Source organism: Electrona antarctica (genome assembly GCF_951216825.1).
Source record: "Electrona antarctica genome assembly, contig: scaffold_73, whole genome shotgun sequence".
NCBI classification, from domain to species: Eukaryota; Metazoa; Chordata; class Actinopteri; order Myctophiformes; family Myctophidae; genus Electrona; species Electrona antarctica.
In genome coordinates, this window is record NW_027638626.1 from 326,839 (window position 1) to 349,617 (window position 22,779).

General features: G+C 40.6%; 1 protein-coding gene across 1 annotated transcript in view; it reads right to left on the bottom strand.

Moving 5' to 3' along the window:
* The window catches only part of LOC306917880 (pre-mRNA-processing factor 19), a 28,773-nt gene extending 11,183 nt beyond the window's left edge, over window positions 1-17,590 (bottom strand). The window contains exons 1-10 of the mRNA XM_079530771.1: window positions 17,340-17,590; window positions 14,963-15,112; window positions 13,519-13,595; window positions 11,561-11,702; window positions 9,704-9,777; window positions 7,794-7,859; window positions 4,612-4,653; window positions 1,858-1,932; window positions 1,347-1,422; window positions 509-618 (exon numbers count right to left, since the gene is read on the bottom strand). Of these exons, the coding sequence (XP_079386897.1) occupies window positions 509-618; window positions 1,347-1,422; window positions 1,858-1,932; window positions 4,612-4,653; window positions 7,794-7,859; window positions 9,704-9,777; window positions 11,561-11,702; window positions 13,519-13,595; window positions 14,963-15,112; window positions 17,340-17,358 (831 nt within the window). The 5' untranslated portion in view covers window positions 17,359-17,590. The remainder of the gene's footprint in view (window positions 1-508; window positions 619-1,346; window positions 1,423-1,857; window positions 1,933-4,611; window positions 4,654-7,793; window positions 7,860-9,703; window positions 9,778-11,560; window positions 11,703-13,518; window positions 13,596-14,962; window positions 15,113-17,339) is intronic.
* Between the last annotated feature and the right edge of the window lie 5,189 nt (window positions 17,591-22,779).

The window sequence follows — 22,779 nt, forward strand, 5'->3', positions numbered from 1 at the left end:
TGTACAAATACACAGAGGATTACTACTGTACAAATACACAGAGGATTACTACTGTACAAATACACAGAGGATTACTACTGTACAAATACACAGAGGATTACCACTGTACAAATACACAGAGGATTACCACTGTACAAATACACAGAGGTTAGTGGTGGGTTCAATATATCAACATATAATCCAGCGTACATTTGGTCGGCGCTGTGATAAATAAATGTGTAATGTAGATGATTATGATTAAATGTTTTGATGAATTGAACAAGGTGGACCCTCTTGTAAACAAGTGTAATGCTTAATTGGGTCGTCCACTCACAGTTAACAGTCTTTGTATTGAGTTTGTGCTTGAAATGTACTGTAATTCTGCAAACTGTTAATAAATATTTCAATCAATCAATGACTGAGGTGACCTTCTAGAATAAAGTAATATAACCTGTGATGGATGGTAGATCACAGGCGTGACCTTCTAGACAGTAATAGTAATAGAGTAATAGTAATAGAGTATATATACCTGTGATGGATGGTAGATGACCGAGGTGACCTTCTTAGTGTGACCTTTCAGAGTGGCAACAATCTGCTCCTCCCTCTTATCAAACACCACCACGTTCTTATCAGCGCCACCTGCAGGAACACAACGGAACTGTTTTAATAAAACCAACGAAACTGTTTTCATTCATGAAGACAGTTTACAATGTAGTCATTTATCAGACGCTCTTAATGCAGAGACTTACAGTAAGCAAGAACAACACATAATACATCAAACGCATAGAAACAGTCCTATGTAAGCTTTAACCCGATGGGCGGGAACCCCTTTTGGTGTTTTAAGCATTATGTTATACTTTAGCTATTGAAAAATAGCAGACCTACAAGCTCATAGCGCGAGCAAGCTTGTAGGTCTGCTATTTTTGAAAAGTCGCGAAAATGTTTGCTGCAACATATTGGAACAACATATTTTGCAGCCAAATACAGATCATTCTGGAGGTCCTTGACATGAAAAGAGGTACATAGAAACATGAGGGTTTTCAGAAAACTTTTAGGATTTAGAAGACATTTTTTTAAGAATAGTCCTCAGGTCTAAATGGGTTAAGCTTTAAGAACCTAGTCTGTTTTTCACTTGCTTTGTGTTGATATTATTATATATATATAATATATATAATATGTGAATTAAATTCTTATTATAAACTTGTGGTGTCAGTAAAAAGGAACATCACAGCACGGTGACTGCAGCACGGTGACCAAAGCGGAGGGACCAATCAGAAGGCTGACAAATGGTGCATTTTCAAATGGAACGGAAGCTCTGATCATTAGAGAAACGGAAGCTCTGATCATTAGTCAAATATAAATGTTACCTGTCAGAACTTTGTTGGTGTCGGATGGACAGAGATCTAGAGACAGGATTCCAGGAACGCTGGCACTGTGCAGACCCTGAGGACATAGAAACATATCAATTCATTCAATTAGATTAATTAATTAAAGGATTGCAGGTACGCTGACGCTGTGGAGACATGATTATAGGAGAAACACTTCTATTTCATCATTTATTTGATCGTAAAAGTAATTGAAACAATCTATAAGATTGTATTAGCCTCAACCACATGAAAACACTGTTTCTACACACAGAAATATACCACATGAAAACACTGTTTCTACACAGAAATATACCACATGAAAACACTGTTTCTACACACAGAAATATACAAAATGAAAACACTGTTTCTACAAACAGAAATATACAACATGAAAACACTGTTTCTACACACAGAAATATACAACATGAAAACACTGTTTCTACACACAGAAATATACACCGAGCATGAGAACAGATTTGATTTAAATAATAATAATAATATTAACACTTACAGCATGAGAAGCAACTTGTCGGTATTTGCTCAGATCCTCAGAGCGCACCAGGTCCTCTGGGACAGTCTTTCCTCTCTGTAACAACACACACACACTTTGTTAGAATGTTAGAATGACAATAACACAATACACACACCGGAAATAACGTATCCCCCATTCTACGCTCCATCCAGTTACCGCCCACACAAAACTCTGATGTCCTCTTCTCCCTACTCTAAAACACCCTGGACAACTCCCCACACGTCCAAGACTCTTCTCCCCCCTCTAAAACACCCTGGACAACGCTCCACGCGTCACAGACTCTTCTCCCTTCTCTAAAACACCCTGGACAACGCTCCACACGTCTCAGACTCTTCTCCCTTCTCTAAAACACCCTGGACAACGCTCCACACGTCCCAGACTCTTCTCCCTTCTCTAAAACACCCTGGACAACGCTCCACACGTCCCAGACTCTTCTCCCTTCTCTAAAACACCCTGGACAACGCTCCACACGTCCCAGACTCTTCTCCCTTCTCTAAAACACCCTGGACAACGCTCCACACGTCCCAGACTCTTCTCCCTTCTCTAAAACACCCTGGACAACGCTCCACACGTCCCAGACTCTTCTCCCTTCTCTAAAACACCCTGGACAACGCTCCACACGTCCCAGACTATTCTCAGACTATTTTCAGACTAACCTCACATCCCGTCACACAATTTGTTCCCTTGTTTTTGCTACTTGGATCAGTTGTTTTCTTGTCCTTAATGCTAGGGTTCATTGTAGTTTACTATGCGGTACTACACTGTTACTCTGCACTCTAACATCATCATCATCTCAGATGGTATAAAGTTACTCTGAACTCTAACATCATCTCAGATGGTATAAAGTTACTCTGAACTCTAACATCATCATCATCTCAGATGGTATAAAGTTACTCTGAACTCTAACATCATCATCATCTCAGATGGTATAAAGTTACTCTGAACTCTAACATCATCATCTCAGATGGTATAAAGTTACTCTGAACTCTAACATCATCTCAGATGGTATAAAGTTACTCTGAACTCTAACATCATCTCAGATGGTATAAAGTTACTCTGAACTCTAACATCATCTCAGATGGTATAAAGTTACTCTGCACTCTAACATCATCATCTCAGATGGTATAAAGTTACTCTGAACTCTAACATCATCACCTCAGATGGTATAAAGTTACTCTGAACTCTAACATCATCTCAGATGGTATAAAGTTACTCTGAACTCTAACATCATCATCATCTCAGATGGTATAAAGTTACTCTGAACTCTAACATCATCTCAGATGGTATAAAGTTACTCTGAACTCTAACATCATCTCAGATGGTATAAAGTTACTCTGAACTCTAACATCATCATCTCAGATGGTATAAAGTTACTCTGAACTCTAACATCATCATCATCTCAGATGGTATAAAGTTACTCTGAACTCTAACATCATCTCAGATGGTATAAAGTTACTCTGAACTCTAACATCATCTCAGATGGTATAAAGTTACTCTGAACTCTAACATCATCTCAGATGGTATAAAGTTACTCTGAACTCTAACATCATCTCAGATGGTATAAAGTTACTCTGCACTCTAACATCATCATCATCTCAGATGGTATAAAGTTACTCTGAACTCTAACATCATCTCAGATGGTATAAAGTTACTCTGAACTCTAACATCATCATCTTAGATGGTATAAAGTTACTCTGAACTCTAACATCATCTCAGATGGTATAAAGTTACTCTGAACTCTAACATCATCATCTCAGATGGTATAAAGTTACTCTGAACTCTAACATCATCACCTCAGATGGTATAAAGTTACTCTGAACTCTAACATCATCTCAGATGGTATAAAGTTACTCTGAACTCTAACATCATCTCAGATGGTATAAAGTTACTCTGAACTCTAACATCATCTCAGATGGTATAAAGTTACTCTGCACTCTAACATCATCTCAGATGGTATAAAGTTACTCTGAACTCTAACATCATCATCTCAGATGGTATAAAGTTACTCTGAACTCTAACATCATCACCTCAGATGGTATAAAGTTACTCTGAACTCTAACATCATCTCAGATGGTATAAAGTTACTCTGAACTCTAACATCATCTCAGATGGTATAAAGTTACTCTGAACTCTAACATCATCATCTCAGATGGTATAAAGTTACTCTGAACTCTAACATCATCTCAGATGGTATAAAGTTACTCTGAACTCTAACATCATCTCAGATGGTATAAAGTTACTCTGAACTCTAACATCATCTCAGATGGTATAAAGTTACTCTGAACTCTAACATCATCTCAGATGGTATAAAGTTACTCTGAACTCTAACATCATCATCTCAGATGGTATAAAGTTACTCTGAACTCTAACATCATCTCAGATGGTATAAAGTTACTCTGAACTCTAACATCATCATCTCAGATGGTATAAAGTTACTCTGAACTCTAACATCATCATCTCAGATGGTATAAAGTTACTCTGCACTCTAACATCATCTCAGATGGTATAAAGTTACTCTGAACTCTAACATCATCATCTCAGATGGTATAAAGTTACTCTGAACTCTAACATCATCTCAGATGGTATAAAGTTACTCTGAACTCTAACATCATCATCTCAGATGGTATAAAGTTACTCTGAACTCTAACATCATCATCTCAGATGGTATAAAGTGTATAAAGTGTTAATCGTGTAATAATTTAACTTTAACTTAACGTGTAATAAATAAATTACCTTCTTTCTCTCTGTGGTGAGAACCGTGGCTTTGTCTTGGAGCTGAAATGGAAGAAACTCATTAAACTAGTTAAGAACAACATGGTAACAAGTTAAACACTCATTAAACTAGTTAAGAACAACATGGTAACAAGTTAAACACTCATTAAACTAGTTAAGAACAACATGGTAACAAGTTAAACACTCATTAAACTAGTTAAGAACAACATGGTAACAAGTTAAACACTCATTAAACTAGTTAAGAACAACATGGTAACAAGTTAAACACTCATTAAACTAGTTAAGAACAACATGGTAACAAGTTAAACACTCATTAAACTAGTTAAGAACAACATGGTAACAAGTTAAACACTCATTAAACTAGTTAAGAACAACATGGTAACAAGTTAAACACTCATTAAACTAGTTAAGAACAACATGGTAACAAGTTAAACACTCATTAAACTAGTTAAGAACAACATGGTAACAAGTTAAACACTCATTAAACTAGTTAAGAACAACATGGTAACAAGTTAAACACTCATTAAACTAGTTAAGAACAACATGGTAACAAGTTAAACACTCATTAAACTAGTTAAGAACAACATGGTAACAAGTTAAACACTCATTAAACTAGTTAAGAACAACATGGTAACAAGTTAAACACTCATTAAACTAGTTAAGAACAACATGGTAACAAGTTAAACACTCATTAAACTAGTTAAGAACAACATGGTAACAAGTTAAACACTCATTAAACTAGTTAAGAACAACATGGTAACAAGTTAAACACTCATTAAACTAGTTAAGAACAACATGGTAACAAGTTAAACACTCATTAAACTAGTTAAGAACATGGTAACAAGTTAAACACTCATTAAACTAGTTAAGAACAACATGGTAACAAGTTAAACACTCATTAAACTAGTTAAGAACAACATGGTAACAAGTTAAACACTCATTAAACTAGTTAAGAACAACATGGTAACAAGTTAAACACTCATTAAACTAGTTAAGAACAACATGGTAACAAGTTAAACACTCATTAAACTAGTTAAGAACAACATGGTAACAAGTTAAACACTCATTAAACTAGTTAAGAACAACATGGTAACAAGTTAAACACTCATTAAACTAGTTAAGAACAACATGGTAACAAGTTAAACACTCATTAAACTAGTTAAGCACAACATGGTAACAAGTTAAACACTCATTAAACTAGTTAAGAACAACATGGTAACAAGTTAAACACTCATTAAACTAGTTAAGAACAACATGGTAACAAGTTAAACACTCATTAAACTAGTTAAGAACAACATGGTAACAAGTTAAACACTCATTAAACTAGTTAAGAACAACATGGTAACAAGTTAAACACTCATTAAACTAGTTAAGAACAACATGGTAACAAGTTAAACACTCATTAAACTAGTTAAGAACAACATGGTAACAAGTTAAACACTCATTAAACTAGTTAAGAACAACATGGTAACAAGTTAAACACTCATTAAACTAGTTAAGAACAACATGGTAACAAGTTAAACACTCATTAAACTAGTTAAGAACAACATGGTAACAAGTTAAACACTCATTAAACTAGTTAAGAACAACATGGTAACAAGTTAAACACTCATTAAACTAGTTAAGAACAACATGGTAACAAGTTAAACACTCATTAAACTAGTTAAGAACAACATGGTAACAAGTTAAACACTCATTAAACTAGTTAAGAACAACATGGTAACAAGTTAAACACTCATTAAACTAGTTAAGAACAACATGGTAACAAGTTAAACACTCATTAAACTAGTTAAGAACAACATGGTAACAAGTTAAACACTCATTAAACTAGTTAAGAACAACATGGTAACAAGTTAAACACTCATTAAACTAGTTAAGAACAACATGGTAACAAGTTAAACACTCATTAAACTAGTTAAGAACAACATGGTAACAAGTTAAACACTCATTAAACTAGTTAAGAACAACATGGTAACAAGTTAAACACTCATTAAACTAGTTAAGAACAACATGGTAACAAGTTAAACACTCATTAAACTAGTTAAGAACAACATGGTAACAAGTTAAACACTCATTAAACTAGTTAAGAACAACATGGTAACAAGTTAAACACTCATTAAACTAGTTAAGAACAACATGGTAACAAGTTAAACACTCATTAAACTAGTTAAGAACAACATGGTAACAAGTTAAACACTCATTAAACTAGTTAAGAACAACATGGTAACAAGTTAAACACTCATTAAACTAGTTAAGAACAACATGGTAACAAGTTAAACACTCATTAAACTAGTTAAGAACAACATGGTAACAAGTTAAACACTCATTAAACTAGTTAAGAACAACATGGTAACAAGTTAAACACTCATTAAACTAGTTAAGAACAACATGGTAACAAGTTAAACACTCATTAAACTAGTTAAGAACAACATGGTAACAAGTTAAACACTCATTAAACTAGTTAAGAACAACATGGTAACAAGTTAAACACTCATTAAACTAGTTAAGAACAACATGGTAACAAGTTAAACACTCATTAAACTAGTTAAGAACAACATGGTAACAAGTTAAACACTCATTAAACTAGTTAAGAACAACATGGTAACAAGTTAAACACTCATTAAACTAGTTAAGAACAACATGGTAACAAGTTAAACACTCATTAAACTAGTTAAGAACATGGTAACAAGTTAAACACTCATTAAACTAGTTAAGAACAACATGGTAACAAGTTAAACACTCATTAAACTAGTTAAGAACAACATGGTAACAAGTTAAACACTCATTAAACTAGTTAAGAACAACATGGTAACAAGTTAAACACTCATTAAACTAGTTAAGAACAACATGGTAACAAGTTAAACACTCATTAAACTAGTTAAGAACAACATGGTAACAAGTTAAACACTCATTAAACTAGTTAAGAACAACATGGTAACAAGTTAAACACTCATTAAACTAGTTAAGAACAACATGGTAACAAGTTAAACACTCATTAAACTAGTTAAGAACAACATGGTAACAAGTTAAACACTCATTAAACTAGTTAAGAAAAACATGGTAACAAGTTAAACACTCATTAAACTAGTTAAGAAAAACATGGTAACAAGTTAAACACTCATGACATGATCATTAGAACAAGAAGTTAAAAACTGTTACATGATCATAATAAATAAACATACCTTCTGAACAATCTCCGGGGTCATTCCAACCTGCTCACTGACCTCCATGGGTTCTCCTCCGGCCCCCTGGTGGAGAGGAGAAGACAGGTACAATATAAATGCTTCTGTCATACATTCTGGAGCAACGGAAGCTCTGATCATGAGTAAAATATAAATGCTTCCGTCGTACAGTCTGGAGCAACGGAAGCTTTGATCACAAGTAAAATATAAATGCTTCCGTCATACAGTCTGGAGCAACGGAAGCTCTGATCATGAGTAAAATATAAATGCTTCTGTCATACATTCTGGAGCAACGGAAGCTCTGATCACGAGTAAAATATAAATGCTTCCGTCGTACAGTCTGGAGCAACGGAAGCTTTGATCATGAGTAAAATATAAATGCTTCCGTCGTACAGTCTGGAGCAACGGAAGCTCTGATCACGAGTAAAATATAAATGCTTCTGTCATACATTCTGGAGCAACGGAAGCTCTGATCATGAGTAAAATATAAATGCTTCCGTCATACAGTCTGGAGCAACGGAAGCTCTGATCACGAGTAAAATATAAATGCTTCCGTCGTACAGTCTGGAGCAACGGAAGCTCTGATCACGAGTAAAATATAAATGCTTCCGTCGTACAGTCTGGAGCAACGGAAGCTCTGATCACGAGTAAAATATAAATGCTTCCGTCATACAGTCTGGAGCAACGGAAGCTCTGATCACGAGTAAAATATAAATGCTTCCGTCGTACAGTCTGGAGCAACGGAAGCTCTGATCACGAGTAAAATATAAAGCCTCCAGACATCCTCACTTCCGTTTTGTCTTAAGAGTCGCGCAATTTTCGTGAACGTAAATTGCAGCTTCCTTCCTGGGATTTGGGGAGCAGTAGTAACTAATTGATTGACAGGAGCTGTAGTAACTAATTGATTGACAGGAGCTGTAGTAACTAATTGATTGACAGGAGCTGTAGTAACTAATTGATTGACAGGAGCAGTAGTAACTAATTGATTGACAGGAGCAGTAGTAACTAATTGATTGACAGGAGCAGTAGTAACTAATTGATTGACAGGAGCTGTAGTAACTAATTGATTGACAGGAGCTGTAGTAACTAATTGATTGACAGGAGCTGTAGTAACTAATTGATTGACAGAAGCTGTAGTAACTAATTGATTGACAGGAGCTGTAGTAACTAATTGATTGACAGGAGCTGTAGTAACTAATTGATTGACAGGAGCTGTAGTAACTAATTGATTGACAGGAGCAGTAGTAACTAATTGATTGACAGGAGCTGTAGTAACTAATTGATTGACAGGAGCAGTAGTAACTAATTGATTGACAGGAGCAGTAGTAACTAATTGATTGACAGGAGCTGTAGTAACTAATTGATTGACAGGAGCTGTAGTAACTAATTGATTGACAGGAGCTGTAGTAACTAATTGATTGACAGGAGCAGTAGTAACTAATTGATTGACAGGAGCAGTAGTAACTAATTGATTGACAGGAGCTGTAGTAACTAATTGATTGACAGGAGCTGTAGTAACTAATTGATTGACAGGAGCAGTAGTAACTAATTGATTGACAGGAGCAGTAGTAACTAATTGATTGACAGGAGCTGTAGTAACTAATTGATTGACAGGAGCAGTAGTAACTAATTGATTGACAGGAGCAGTAGTAACTAATTGATTGACAGGAGCTGTAGTAACTAATTGATTGACAGGAGCTGTAGTAACTAATTGATTGACAGGAGCTGTAGTAACTAATTGATTGACAGGAGCTGTAGTAACTAATTGATTGACAGGAGCTGTAGTAACTAATTGATTGACAGGAGCTGTAGTAACTAATTGATTGACAGAATAACGGCCTTTTCAGACGCGAGGTCTAACGGAACGGGCTGGGAGGCGGGCTTTATGTGTGATTGACAGGTGAACTCACCACTGCAGCGGGCTGGGAGGCGGGAACAGCCTGCGGTGCAACCAATCCTGCTTGAGGCTTCAGAGTAGCAAGAGCTGTAGAAATAGAACACATAGAACACCTTTATATAGAGCTGTAGAAATACAACTTACAATGTAGCCATTTATCAGACGCTCTTAATCCAGATAACTTACAGTAAGCATCACACATGGTGATACATCACATACATAGAGATAGAACAACACATGGTGATACATCACATACATAGAGATAGAACAACACATGGTGATACATCACATACATAGAGATAGAACAATAGAACAACACATGGTGATACATCACATACATAGAGATAGAACACCACATGGTGATACATCACATACATAGAAATAGTCTTCAAGAATCACATAATTTATTTAACTGCCAGGGGCAGGTGGGCAACCCTTAGTGTTTTATTTAGCTGCCAGGGCCAGGTGGGCGACCCTTAGTGTTTTATTTAGCTGCCAGGGGCAGGTGGGCAACCCTTAGTGTTTTATTTAGCTGCCAGGGCCAGGTGGGCAACCCTTAGTGTTTTATTTAGCTGCCAGGGGCAGGTGGGCAACCCTTAGTGTTTTATTTAGCTGCCAGGGCCAGGTGGGCGACCCTTAGTGTTTTATTTAACTGCCAGGGGCAGGTGGGCAACCCTTAGTGTTTTATTTAGCTGCCAGGGCCAGGTGGGCAACCCTTAGTGTTTTATTTAGCTGCCAGGGGCAGGTGGGCAACCCTTAGTGTTTTATTTAGCTGCCAGGGGCAGGTAGGCAACCCTTAGTGTTTTATTTAGCTGCCAGGGGCAGGTAGGCAACCCTTAGTGTTTTATTTAGCTGCCAGTAGGCAGGTGGGCGACCCTTAGTGTTTTATTTAGCTGCCAGGGGCAGGTGGGCAACCCTTAGTGTTTTATTTAGCTGCCAGTAGGCAGGTGGGCGACCCTTAGTGTTTTATTTAGCTGCCAGGGCAGGTGGGCAACCCTTAGTGTTTTATTTAGCTGCCAGGGGCAGGTGGGCAACCCTTAGTGTTTTATTTAGCTGCCAGGGCCAGGTGGGCAACCCTTAGTGTTTTATTTAGCTGCCAGGGGCAGGTGGGCAACCCTTAGTGTTTTATTTAGCTGCCAGGGGCAGGTAGGCAACCCTTAGTGTTTTATTTAGCTGCCAGTAGGCAGGTGGGCGACCCTTAGTGTTTTATTTAGCTGCCAGGGGCAGGTGGGCAACCCTTAGTGTTTTATTTAGCTGCCAGGGGCAGGTGGGCAACCCTTAGTGTTTTATTTAGCTGCCAGGGCAGGTGGGCAACCCTTAGTGTTTTATTTAGCTGCCAGGGGCAGGTGGGCAACCCTTAGTGTTTTATTTAGCTGCCAGGGGCAGGTAGGCAACCCTTAGTGTTTTATTTAGCGGTGGGCCACCCTTAGTGTTTTATTTAGCTGCCAGGGGCAGGTGGGCAACCCTTAGTGTTTTATTTAGCTGCCAGGGGCAGGTGGGCAACCCTTAGTGTTTTATTTAGCTGCCAGGGCAGGTGGGCAACCCTTAGTGTTTTATTTAGCGGTGGGCCACCCTTAGTGTTTTATTTAGCGGTGGGCAACCCTTAGTGTTTTATTTCGCTGCCAGGGGCAGGTGGGCAACCCTTAGTGTTTTATTTAGCTGCCAGGGGCAGGTGGGCAACCCTTAGTGTTTTATTTCACTGCCAGGGGCAGGTGGGCAACCCTTAGTGTTTTATTTAGCTGCCAGGGGCAGGTGGGCAACCCTTAGTGTTTTATTTCGCTGCCAGGGGCAGGTGGGCAACCCCTAGTGTTTTATTTAGCTGCCAGGGGCAGGTGGGCATCCCTCTACTAGCGCCCCCTAGTGGTCTTACCCTCTCTGGCAGCAGCCACCTCCTTGGTGAGTCTAGCGATGACCCTGCAGGCTGCATCGTGTTGGTACAGAGCGTGAGATAACTCCTGACGCGTCGTCTGGAGCTGCTGGCGCAGCGTGAAGCTGTGGAGCATCACCGCGTCCTGGAAAACAACATATAAATATATACATAAATATGAAATATAACCTTTATATATAGTAAATAACTATACATATAAATATGAAATATAAGCTTTATATATAGTAAATAACTATACATATAAATATGAAATATAACCTTTATATATCGTTGCTGTCGGGAGGAATCCTCATAACTCCATTTGTGAGTTTATTATTATTATTATTATTTTTTGCATAAATCAGTGCTCACCTTTACGTCTGTGTGTTGTTTCATAAATCAGTGCTATTGAACCCCCTTTACGTCTGTGTGTTGTTTCATAAATCAGTGCTATTGAACACCCTTTACGTCTGTGTGTTGTTTCATAAATCAGTGCTATTGAACACCCTTTACGTCTGTGTGTTGTTTCATAAATCAGTGCTATTGAACACCCTTTACGTCTGTGTGTTGTTTCATAAATCAGTGCTATTGAACACCCTTTACGTCTGTGTGTTGTTTCGAACATATTGAACCAATGGAAAGTAGTAAAAAGTGCTTTGGACAAAACCTCTCGACTCCATTGGACCCTCAAACGGTCTGCTAAAGCAACTAACTCCACCCCCTCTCCCCTTCCCATGGTATATAAAGTTACAACACCAACTTTGATGAGGCTGTATTGCTTTGTTTTAAAAATATAAGGTTTTCTATATTTCCTGAAAATGTATATCTTTCATTTCCTGAACATTTTGGAGTTATGAGGTTTCCTCCCGACAGCAGAGATCTAGATAGTAAATAACTAAACACATCAATATGAAATATAACCTTTAAATAACAGTGTGGAGCATCACCGCGCCCTGGAAAACATTAATATTACAATATATGCAGTATAAAATACACGGTCATTGACCCTACGGGCAGATAAAAGGGCTTCAACCTGTCCCAGAACAGTTACGACATTGAGGGGGCAGATAACAGGGCTTCAACCTGTCCCAGAACCAACTAATACAACAGTTACGACATTGAGGGGGCAGATAACAGCGGAGCGCTGCTAAAACGTGGCAGCAGACTCGCTGATTTAATGGGTAACAGCCAGTAACACATTTGAGTCTCAGTGACTGTACTCGCGAAATCCCACGCATAGTACCGCGGACCCCTTCCGCCCCACGCCGAACTCCTCGGGGACCTCCACACAGCCCGTAGCCTACTCTACAACATTTTCGACTCTCGTTTTAGGAAACATTGACATGTCAATGTGTTCGGGTGTCAATCAAACCAACTGCGTGAGTGCTGTCAAGTGGAAACCTCATAGCCAATTTGAATGCAATCTGGTCAAACTGACTGATACTGATAGTCAGGTGAAAACCTTGTATGACCAAAACCATTCCTTTACAAAATATATAATAATCAAAAATGCATAGTTAAAATCTACAAGCTCACACTGCATCATATTCATATCTTCACACGTTGGGAGCTTGTAGATCTGCTATTTTATTTTACTGTGGACCACCACCGCCGCAAATATAAAAGCTGCTGGTAATAATATGACGAATGTCATCATTTCTTGTTTTTTACTTGCCCCGGGCAAATCGGGCAACCGTTAGTGTCAACCCCTGCACACCTTCACAATAAAAGACTCACCCACTCACCGTGAATACTTCACAATAAAAGACTCATCCTTCACAATAAAAGACTCACCCACTCACCGTGAATACTTCACAATAAAAGACTCATCCTTCACAATAAAGGACTCACCCACTCATCTTGAATACTTCACAATAAAAGACATCCTTCACAATAAAAGACTCACCCACTCATCTTGAATACTTCACAATAAAAGACATCCTTCACAATAAAAGACTCACCCACTCATCTTGGAGGGACTTGAGGATAGCAGGGATACTGGTGGCCGATGGAGCCTTGGGTCTGATTGGATGAGAGACTGAGGGAATACAGGAAGTACAATATGATTGGATGAGAGACTGAGGAAACAACAACAATGAGCCTTCTTTTTCATCCCACGATTTTTCAACCCATTTTTTTCACACAGTGTCAATTATCTAATTAACTAATCAATTAATTTATTATCTAATGTAATCCTGGGCTCTACTCTCCCTCTGCCAACCTGGGGAGAGCAACGGACTGACCTCATGCTTCCTTCAGTGCATGAGGAGTCCAAGCTGCTTCTTTTCACCTAACAGGGGGGAGTTTACCCGGTTGGACGTAGCGTGTGGAAGGAACACGTTATTCCAACCAGTTCCTTTCCCCTCCATCAGGTGCCCCGGCTGGCCAGGGGGAGGCAGTATAGAGACCAGTTCCTTTCCCCTCCATCAGGTGCCCCGGCTGGCCAGGGGGAGGCAGTATAGAGACCAGTTCCTTTCCCCTCCATCAGGTGCCCTGGCTGGCAAGGGGGAGGCAGTATAGAGACCAGTTCCTTTCCCCTCCATCAGGTGCCCTGGCTGGCAAGGGGGAGGCAGTATAGAGACCAGTTCCTCCATCAGGTGCCCCGGCTGGCCAGGGGGAGGCAGTATAGAGACCAGCAGATCTACAGCAGATCTACAAGCTCGTAGTGCGGCACCGAGTGCCGCACTACGAGCTTGTAGATCTGCTATTTTTCAAAAGCTAAAGTATAACATTAAAGCTTAATACACCAAAAGGGGTTCCCGTCCTGAATGGAATAATAATAATATTAATAGTAGTAGTAGTAGTAGTAATAATAATAATAATAGTAATAGTAATAGTAATAATAATAATAATAATAAAGTACCTTTAATATCAATGAGCTGCTCCTCAGAGAGAGGCTGTCCGTTCATCATAATAATAATAATAATAACCTTTAATATCAATGAGCTGCTCCTCAGAGAGAGGCTGTCCGTTCATCATAATAATAATAATAATAACCTTTAATATCAATGAGCTGCTCCTCAGAGAGAGGCTGTCCGTTCATCATAATAATAATAATAATAACCTTTAATATCAATGAGCTGCTCCTCAGAGAGAGGCTGTCCGTTCATCATAATAATAATAATAATAATAACCTTTAATATCAATGAGCTGCTCCTCAGAGAGAGGCTGTCCGTTCATCATAATAATAATAACCTTTAATATCAATGAGCTGCTCCTCAGAGAGAGGCTGTCCGTTCATCATCATCATAATAATAATAATAACCTTTAATATCAATGAGCTGCTCCTCAGAGAGAGGCTGTCCGTTCATCATCATCATAATAATAATAATAATAACCTTTAATATCAATGAGCTGCTCCTCAGAGAGAGGCTGTCCGTTCATCATAATAATAATAATAATAACCTTTAATATCAATGAGCTGCTCCTCAGAGAGAGGCTGTCCGTTCATGGGGTCGGTTCCGTTCTCTACGATGTATTTCTCTATCAGTCGTCGTTCAAACACCTGGTTGGAGACCGGAGACACGCAGGGATGCTCCGGGACCTCGTTAGAGACTGTTGATTAAACACACACTCATTATTACCTCGTTAGAGACTGTTGATTAAACAAACACTCATTATTACCTCGTTAGAGACTGTTGATTAAACACACTCATTAATACCTCGTTAGAGACTGTTGATTAAACACACACTCATTAATACCTCGTTAGAGACTGTTGATTAAACACACACTCATTAATACCTCGTTAGAGACTGTTGATTAAACACACACTCATTAATACCTCGTTAGAGACTGTTGATTAAACACACACTCATTAATACCTCGTTAGAGACTGTTGATTAAACAAACACTCAGGCCTCATTCACACGTACCAAACACCAATCAAGCAATGTTTGGTCGTTTTTGTTTTTTTGGGCCACCACAATGCTTTTCCAATGGGAGTCACGTGGTTTGATCAAACATTTGTGTTTGATCGCTGATTAATGATTGCTCCCCCCTCAAACAAAAATGTTTGGTCAAACCATGTGACTCCCATCGAAAATGAATTGGAGCAGCAATCAAAAAGCAATCAGGCATCACACACGGACCAAACATTTGTTGTGTAGGTGTGAACTAGGCCTCATTAATACCTCGTTAGAGACTGTTGATTAACAATTAATACCTCGTTAGAGACTGTAATTACGGTAACACAGAGACACTAATTAATCTGTCAATCAACAGAAAGACTAAAGAGAATAGCATCACTCATGCAGCCCCCCCCCCCCCGCACACACACACACACGTATTCATCCAACACAAAATATCATATTTATTTATACATGAGACTTTGAGAATCAATAGGGCACATATTGCCAGCCACTTAATTGCCCAAATGTGCCCAAATGTGTTGACCTCATCACATTTTGTGCTGACCTCATCACATTTGTCATGACGTCTATGACCCTCGGTTAAGCTTTTCTGAAGTTCGGACGTCGCTTACCCCAGGGTCCCTGAGTGCTTATTGCACTCTCCATGGGAGGCAGATGTACATACCCTCCGTTCACGCCGTGCGGCGCTCCGCTTGAGTGTTGGTGAGATGTTTCAAAGATGCATAAAGCGGCTATAGGAGACCACCGCAACGTGTATGAAATGGCATTAAGCGCCGATGCCGTTAAGTATTTTGAATCTTTTTTTTAAGTTTTGGCTGCTCTAAAATTCTCTCTTCCTCTCTTCCCATGTCCCGCCTCCCACCAACATTATAAACATCCTGTGTAACGGGTTGTGTCTGTCTGTGTATTTGGTGGAGATGTATACAGGTGTAGAAGTGATGACACGGCCACACAGGACTTGCTCTCACTAGCCGCTTTATGCATCTTTGAAACATCTCACCAACACTCAAGCGGAGCGCCGCACGGCGTGAACGGTGGGTATGTACATCTGCCTCCCATGGAGAGTGGAATAAGCACTCAGGGACCCTGCGTGTCCGAACTTCAGAAAAGCTTAACCGAGGGTGCCGAAAGGGGCTAACTATAGGTCTGCATTAAAGCAGTGGTTCCCAAACCTTTTCATGTCAAGGACCCCCAAAATTACACTAATTATCCAGCGGAGGGAAAAAAAGATATGCCAGGGACCCCCATAAGAGAAGATTTGTACTGCTCTAGCAGTGATTCTCAACCCATTTAGTGTCAAGGACCCCCAGTTTGACATGCATTAGTCTACGGACCCCCATTTAATGGCATTTCTATCTCTGGGACCCTCAATTTATATTGTAGTAAAATCAATGTTAATTTAACTCTGAGAGTGTACAAATGTACATGTGTTACACTCTGAGTTACAGGCCTGTAAGGGTCCATTTGGTTCCAAACTATAATTTAGCTGGGGACCCCCTGGAACTCCCTCAGGGACCGGACCCCCTGGAACTCCCTCAAGGACCCCATGGGGGTCCCCGGTCCCCCTGGAACTCCCTCAATGACCCCTGGGGGTCCCCGGACCCCCTGGAACTCCCTCAATGACCCCTGGGGGTCCCCGAACCCCCTGGAACTTCCTCAGGGACCCCCCGGACCCCACATAAAGAGTCGTGCATGAACACAAACAATAATACGAATCAACCTCATTGTGTAAAATGAACACACAGCATGGATGCTAACAGCGTTAGCCACAGCATGCTAACAGGGTGCTGTCTGTTAATTAACACAAACACTAATTAATCACCACATACACACTAATGGATTAATTAAAACACATTATGCAAGATGAATGGATGCTAACAGCGTTAGCCACATCAGGCTAGTTTCTACTTACTGGCACAAACCAGAGACATGATGTTGTTGTTGTTGTCTTTCTCTCCGCTGTGACGTTTTCCTTATTAACGGTCCTGTTAATTACGTTAATTGACGCTAATAAAAGCTGGTTGTGTCTCTTTATTTATTTTCGTTAAGGTTTATTTCATTCGTTAGTTAAATAAAGTCCACGCGCTGCGCCGTCCTGTCGTTGCCGCTACAAACCGAACTGCATGCTGGGACGCTTCCTCCTCCAGGGGCGCCAGGTTTGGGTTTGCGTGAGAGAAACAAGCAGGTCCCAGAAAACACGTTGAAATATTATTATGCGGGGGTCCCTGAGTTCAAAATAAAATGTGATTATGTTGGGGGTCCCCAGTTCAAATGTCATTATGTTGGGGGTCCCTGAGTTCAAATGGCATTATGTTGGGGGTCCCTGAGTTAAAATGTCATTATGTTGGGGGTCCCCAGTTCAAATGTCATTATGTTGGGGGGTCCCCAGTTCAAATGTCATTATGTTGGGGGTCCCTGAGTTCAAATGTCATTATGTTGGGGGTCCCTGAGTTCAAATGGCATTATGTTGGGGGTCCCTGAGTTCAAATGTCATTATGTTGGGGGTCCCCAGTTCAAATGTCATTATGTTGGGGGTCCCTGAGTTCAAATGTCATTATGTTGGGGGTCCCCAGTTCAAATGTCATTATGTTGGGGGTCCCCAGTTCAAATGTCATTATGTTGGGGGTCCCCAGTTCAAATGTCATTATGTTGGGGGTCCCCTGCAGTTCAAATGTCATTATGTTGGGGGTCCCCAGTTCAAATGTCATTATGTTGGGGGTCCCCAGTTCAAATGTCATTATGTTGGGGGTCCCCAGTTCAAATGTCATTATGTTGGGGGTCCCCAGTTCAAATGTCATTATGTTGGGGGTCCCCTGCAGTTCAAATGTCATTATGTTGGGGGTCCCTGAGTTCAAATGTCATTATGTTGGGGGTCCCTGAGTTCAAATGTCATTATGTTGGGGGGTCCCCAGTTCAAATGTCATTAGGTTGGGGGTCCCTGAGTTCAAATGTCATTATGTTGGGGGTCCCTGAGTTCAAATGTCATTATGTTGGGGGGTCCCCAGTTCAAATGTCATTATGTTGGGGGTCCCTGAGTTCAAATGTCATTATGTTGGGGGTCCCTGAGTTCAAATGTCATTATGTTGGGGGGTCCCTGAGTTCAAATGTCATTATGTTGGGGGGTCCCCAGTTCAAATGTCATTATGTTGGGGGTCCCTGAGTTCAAATGTCATTATGTTGGGGGTCCCTGAGTTCAAATGTCATTATGTTGGGGGTCCCTGAGTTCAAATGTCATTATGTTGGGGGTCCCCAGTTCAAATGTCATTATGTTGGGGGTCCCCAGTTCAAATGTCATTATGTTGGGGGTCCCTGAGTTCAAATGTCATTATGTTGGGGGTCCCTGAGTTCAAATGTCATTATGTTGGGGGTCCCCAGTTCAAATGTCATTATGTTGGGGGTCCCCAGTTCAAATGTCCTTATGTTGGGGGTCCCCAGTTCAAATGTCATTATGTTGGGGGGTCCCTGAGTTCAAATGTGAGTATGTTGGGGGTCCCCAGTTCAAATGTCATTATGTTGGGGGTCCCCACTTCAAATGTCATTATGTTGGGGGTCCCCAGTTCAAATGTCATTATGTTGGGGGTCCCTGAGTTCAAATATCATTATGTTGGGGGTCCCTGAGTTCAAATGTGAGTATGTTGGGGGGTCCCTGAGTTCAAATGTCATTATGTTGGGGGGTCCCCAGTTCAAATGTCATTATGTTGGGGGTCCCTGAGTTCAAATGTCATTATGTTGGGGGTCCCTGAGTTCAAATGTCATTATGTTGGGGGTCCCCAGTTCAAATGTCCTTATGTTGGGGGTCCCCAGTTCAAATGTCATTATGTTGGGGGTCCCCAGTTCAAATGTCATTATGTTGGGGGTCCCCAGTTCAAATGTCATTATGTTGGGGGTCCCTGAGTTCAAATGTCATTATGTTGGGGGTCCCCAGTTCAAATGTCATTATGTTGGGGGTCCCTGAGTTCAAATGTCATTATGTTGGGGGTCCCTGAGTTCAAATGTGAGTATGTTGGGGGGTCCATACTAGCCTGATTATCAGACTGTAGCTCAGAGAGTGGGCGGGGTCTTTGGGCTGGATCCAGGCTAGGTCCATACTACATCGGGTGCCAGTTCAAATAGTATTATTTTGGGGGCTGCAAAAGGCTCAGACCAAATAAACAACTACACTTTAGAGTTTAGAAACAAGACCAATAAACATTGATTGATTGATTGATTGAAGAATTTATTAACAGTTTGCAGAATTACAGTACATTTCAAGCACAAACTCAATACAAAGGCTGTTAACTGTGAGTGGACGACCCAATTAAGCATTACACTTGTTTCCAACAGGGTCCACCATGTTCAAATCATCAAAACATTTAGAGACGTACAAATAGACACTTCTATAGACAGAACAGGAATTCATCAAAAAAGAATTCATCAAAAAGGAGGTAAAAAGGGAAAAGAAATATATACAGTGAGGGGGAAAAAAAGGGGGGCGGGGGGGGGGGGATTCAGATTTTACGGGGGCCAGTTTCGAATTGCAGCCATCCGTAGGTGCCCTTTGAGAGCGGTTTTGAAGGAGTCAAGGGATTCGCATGTCTTAATGACAGTTGGTAGGGCGTTCCACATTTTAGTGGCATAGGAGCGAAAAGAATTTAGTCCCTTGTTTGTGCCGAATCTGGGTTGTACATGGTTCGTTGCACTCCCTCTGGTGTTGTGGGTGTGGACTTCGTTAACATTAAGGAAGTATCTAGACAGGTACATGGGTATCTTGGTGGTGTATCGAATCTTGTGGACCAGACCCATTGCAAGATGCTGTACTCTGTCGTCGACCCTAAGCCATTCCAGCCTGTCGAAGTGGGCAGGGGTGAGGTGGGTTCGGGGGGCTAGATCAAGTAGGAGCCTGACCAGTTTGTTTTGGGAAGTCTGGAGCCTGGTTTTAAGGGCCTTTGAGGTGCTGTGGTACCAGGAGGTGCATGCATAGTCAAAGAAACCCTGTACAAGGGCTCCTGTTAAGGTCTTCAAGGTGTTTTTGTTGACCAGTGAGGAGATCCTGTAGAGGAATCTTGTTCTATGGTTGACTTTTTTGATTACGTTGGTGGCCATTTTATCACCGGAAAGATTAGCCTCCAGGATGGAACCTAGGTAGGTAATTTCATCTTTACGTGTGATAACATTGTCACCCACTCTAACCAAGAAGCCATTTGCCTTGCTGAGATTACTAATAGAGCCAAAGAGAATGGATTCAGTTTTTCCCAGGTGTAAAGATAGTTTGTTATCAGCGAGCCAGGTGCAGATTCTACCGAGTTCAGAGCTGAGGGCATTTTCAACCTGCAGTTTGTCCCTGTCCGAGACCAGCAGTGCTGAGTCATCTGCGAACAGGAACAAGTTGCAGTCACAGGCTGAAGTCATGTCGTTTACATATATTAGGAACAGTAGAGGCCCTAGTATGCTTCCTTGTGGAACGCCACAGCTCACTGGGAGGGGGGGGGACAGTGTTCCGTTCACTTCCACCATCTGTTCTCTCCCCTCCAGGTAGGATTGCATCCAGCTCACTGATGTGCTATCGAAACCAATTGCTTTTAGCTTGTTAACCAGTATGGAGTGGTTCACGGTGTCAAAAGCCTTTTGGAGGTCCAGCATGACCATGCCGCAGTATTTGCCAGCGTCCACCTCTTGTTTGATGTGGTCGCTCAAATAGAGGAGGCATGTGTCAGTGGAGTGGGATGTTCTGAAGCCAGATTGGAACTCGTACAATAATTTATTAGTGGCAAGATACTTTTCAACCTGTTCATAGACTATTTTTTCCATCACTTTCGAGATGGAACTAAGAATAGAAATAGGGCGGTAGTTGCCGGGGTCTAATTTACTCCCTTTCTTGTGCAAGGGGGTTACTTTGGCCAGTTTGAAATCTTGGGGGACCTGTCCCTGTTTGATGGAGAGGTTTACTATGTGGGTGATGATTGGAGCTATAGAGATGGCTGAGTCTCTGAGAAATTTGGAGGGAATGTTGTCATGTCCTGTGGCCTTGTGGGGTTGGAGGGCACTCAGTTTCTTAATTACCTCATCAGTTGTTACCATAACTAGTTTAAAATCGTCTTTACAAACACCTAGGTTTTTGTAGAAGGTTGTAATGTGCTCTACACCAAAGAGCCCAGAGTGGGAGGGCAGTTTGTTAACCAGAGTTGTTGATATGTTTGTAAAGAAGATATTCAAGTAGTTGGCCACATCAAGGTTGTCAGTGATGAGAGTGTTGTCAGATTTGATGTTTATGTTCGAAAATCTGGTTTTTAGTTTCTGACCATAGCTTAGTTGATTGTTTAGTAGCTTCCAGAGCTCATGAGGATTGTTTTTGTTTTCCTCAGCTTTATCATTAATGAAGTTACTTTTAGCTGATTTGGTCATGGCAGTTACACTGTTTCGTAGTTTGATTCGTTGTGTATTTAGGTTGTTCAAACGAGCTTGGCGAACACTGTCGAAGCGCTTGGCTAGCTTTGACTTGCATTTTAGAACTTCAGAGCATTTTTTGTCTCTGGCTTTCATTGCAGCCAGTATGTCTGGATTCATCCATGGTTCCGAGCGGGTTTTGCCCCTGGTGGTTCTCAAAGGAGCCATGTTGTTCAGTACTGATGTAAATTTGGTTTTGAAGCCAAGCCAAGCTTCTTCGACATGTGTGCTTTTAAGCTCATCGGACCAATCCAGACTCTCCAATACTTGGTTAAAGACCTCACTAGAGTAGGTTTTGAGGTCCCTTGATATGACTGTTTTGTGGCAGCCGGTCTTAAGTTTTTGTATTTTGCGGGTACAGAATATCATAAAATGATCACTAAGCCCACATACAATAACCCCTTTCTTGGAGATTCTGGATTTGTCCGAGGACAGAATGAGATCAATGACAGTTTGAGTAGAATCACACACTCTAGTGGGTTGGGTAATTAGCTGACTGACACTATGTAGATCACAGAACTTACTGAATGACTTAAACACAGGTGCTTCCTTTCGTTGCATGTCTGTATTGTAGTCGCCAATCAGGATTTTCTCTACACATTCCTCCTCAGCTAAGCACCCCTCAAGTATATCATAGAATCCATGTTGGTCAGGCGGTCTGTAGACGGTGCCCACTAATACTGATTTAGCTTTTTTGAAAATTAATTCAACCCACACAGTTTCAATTTCATCATGCTGTAAGTCAGTACGAGTAACATATTCAGTGTCTTTGTGAATATACATACACACGCCACCACCATGCCTGTTTCTGTCGTTTCTGATCAAAGAATAGTTCTCTATTTCAACTTCTGGGTCTTTGGTTGACTCATCAAGTTTGGTTTCAGAGAAGCTAATGATGTTCGCCTTACCGCATTGAAACATATGCCTGA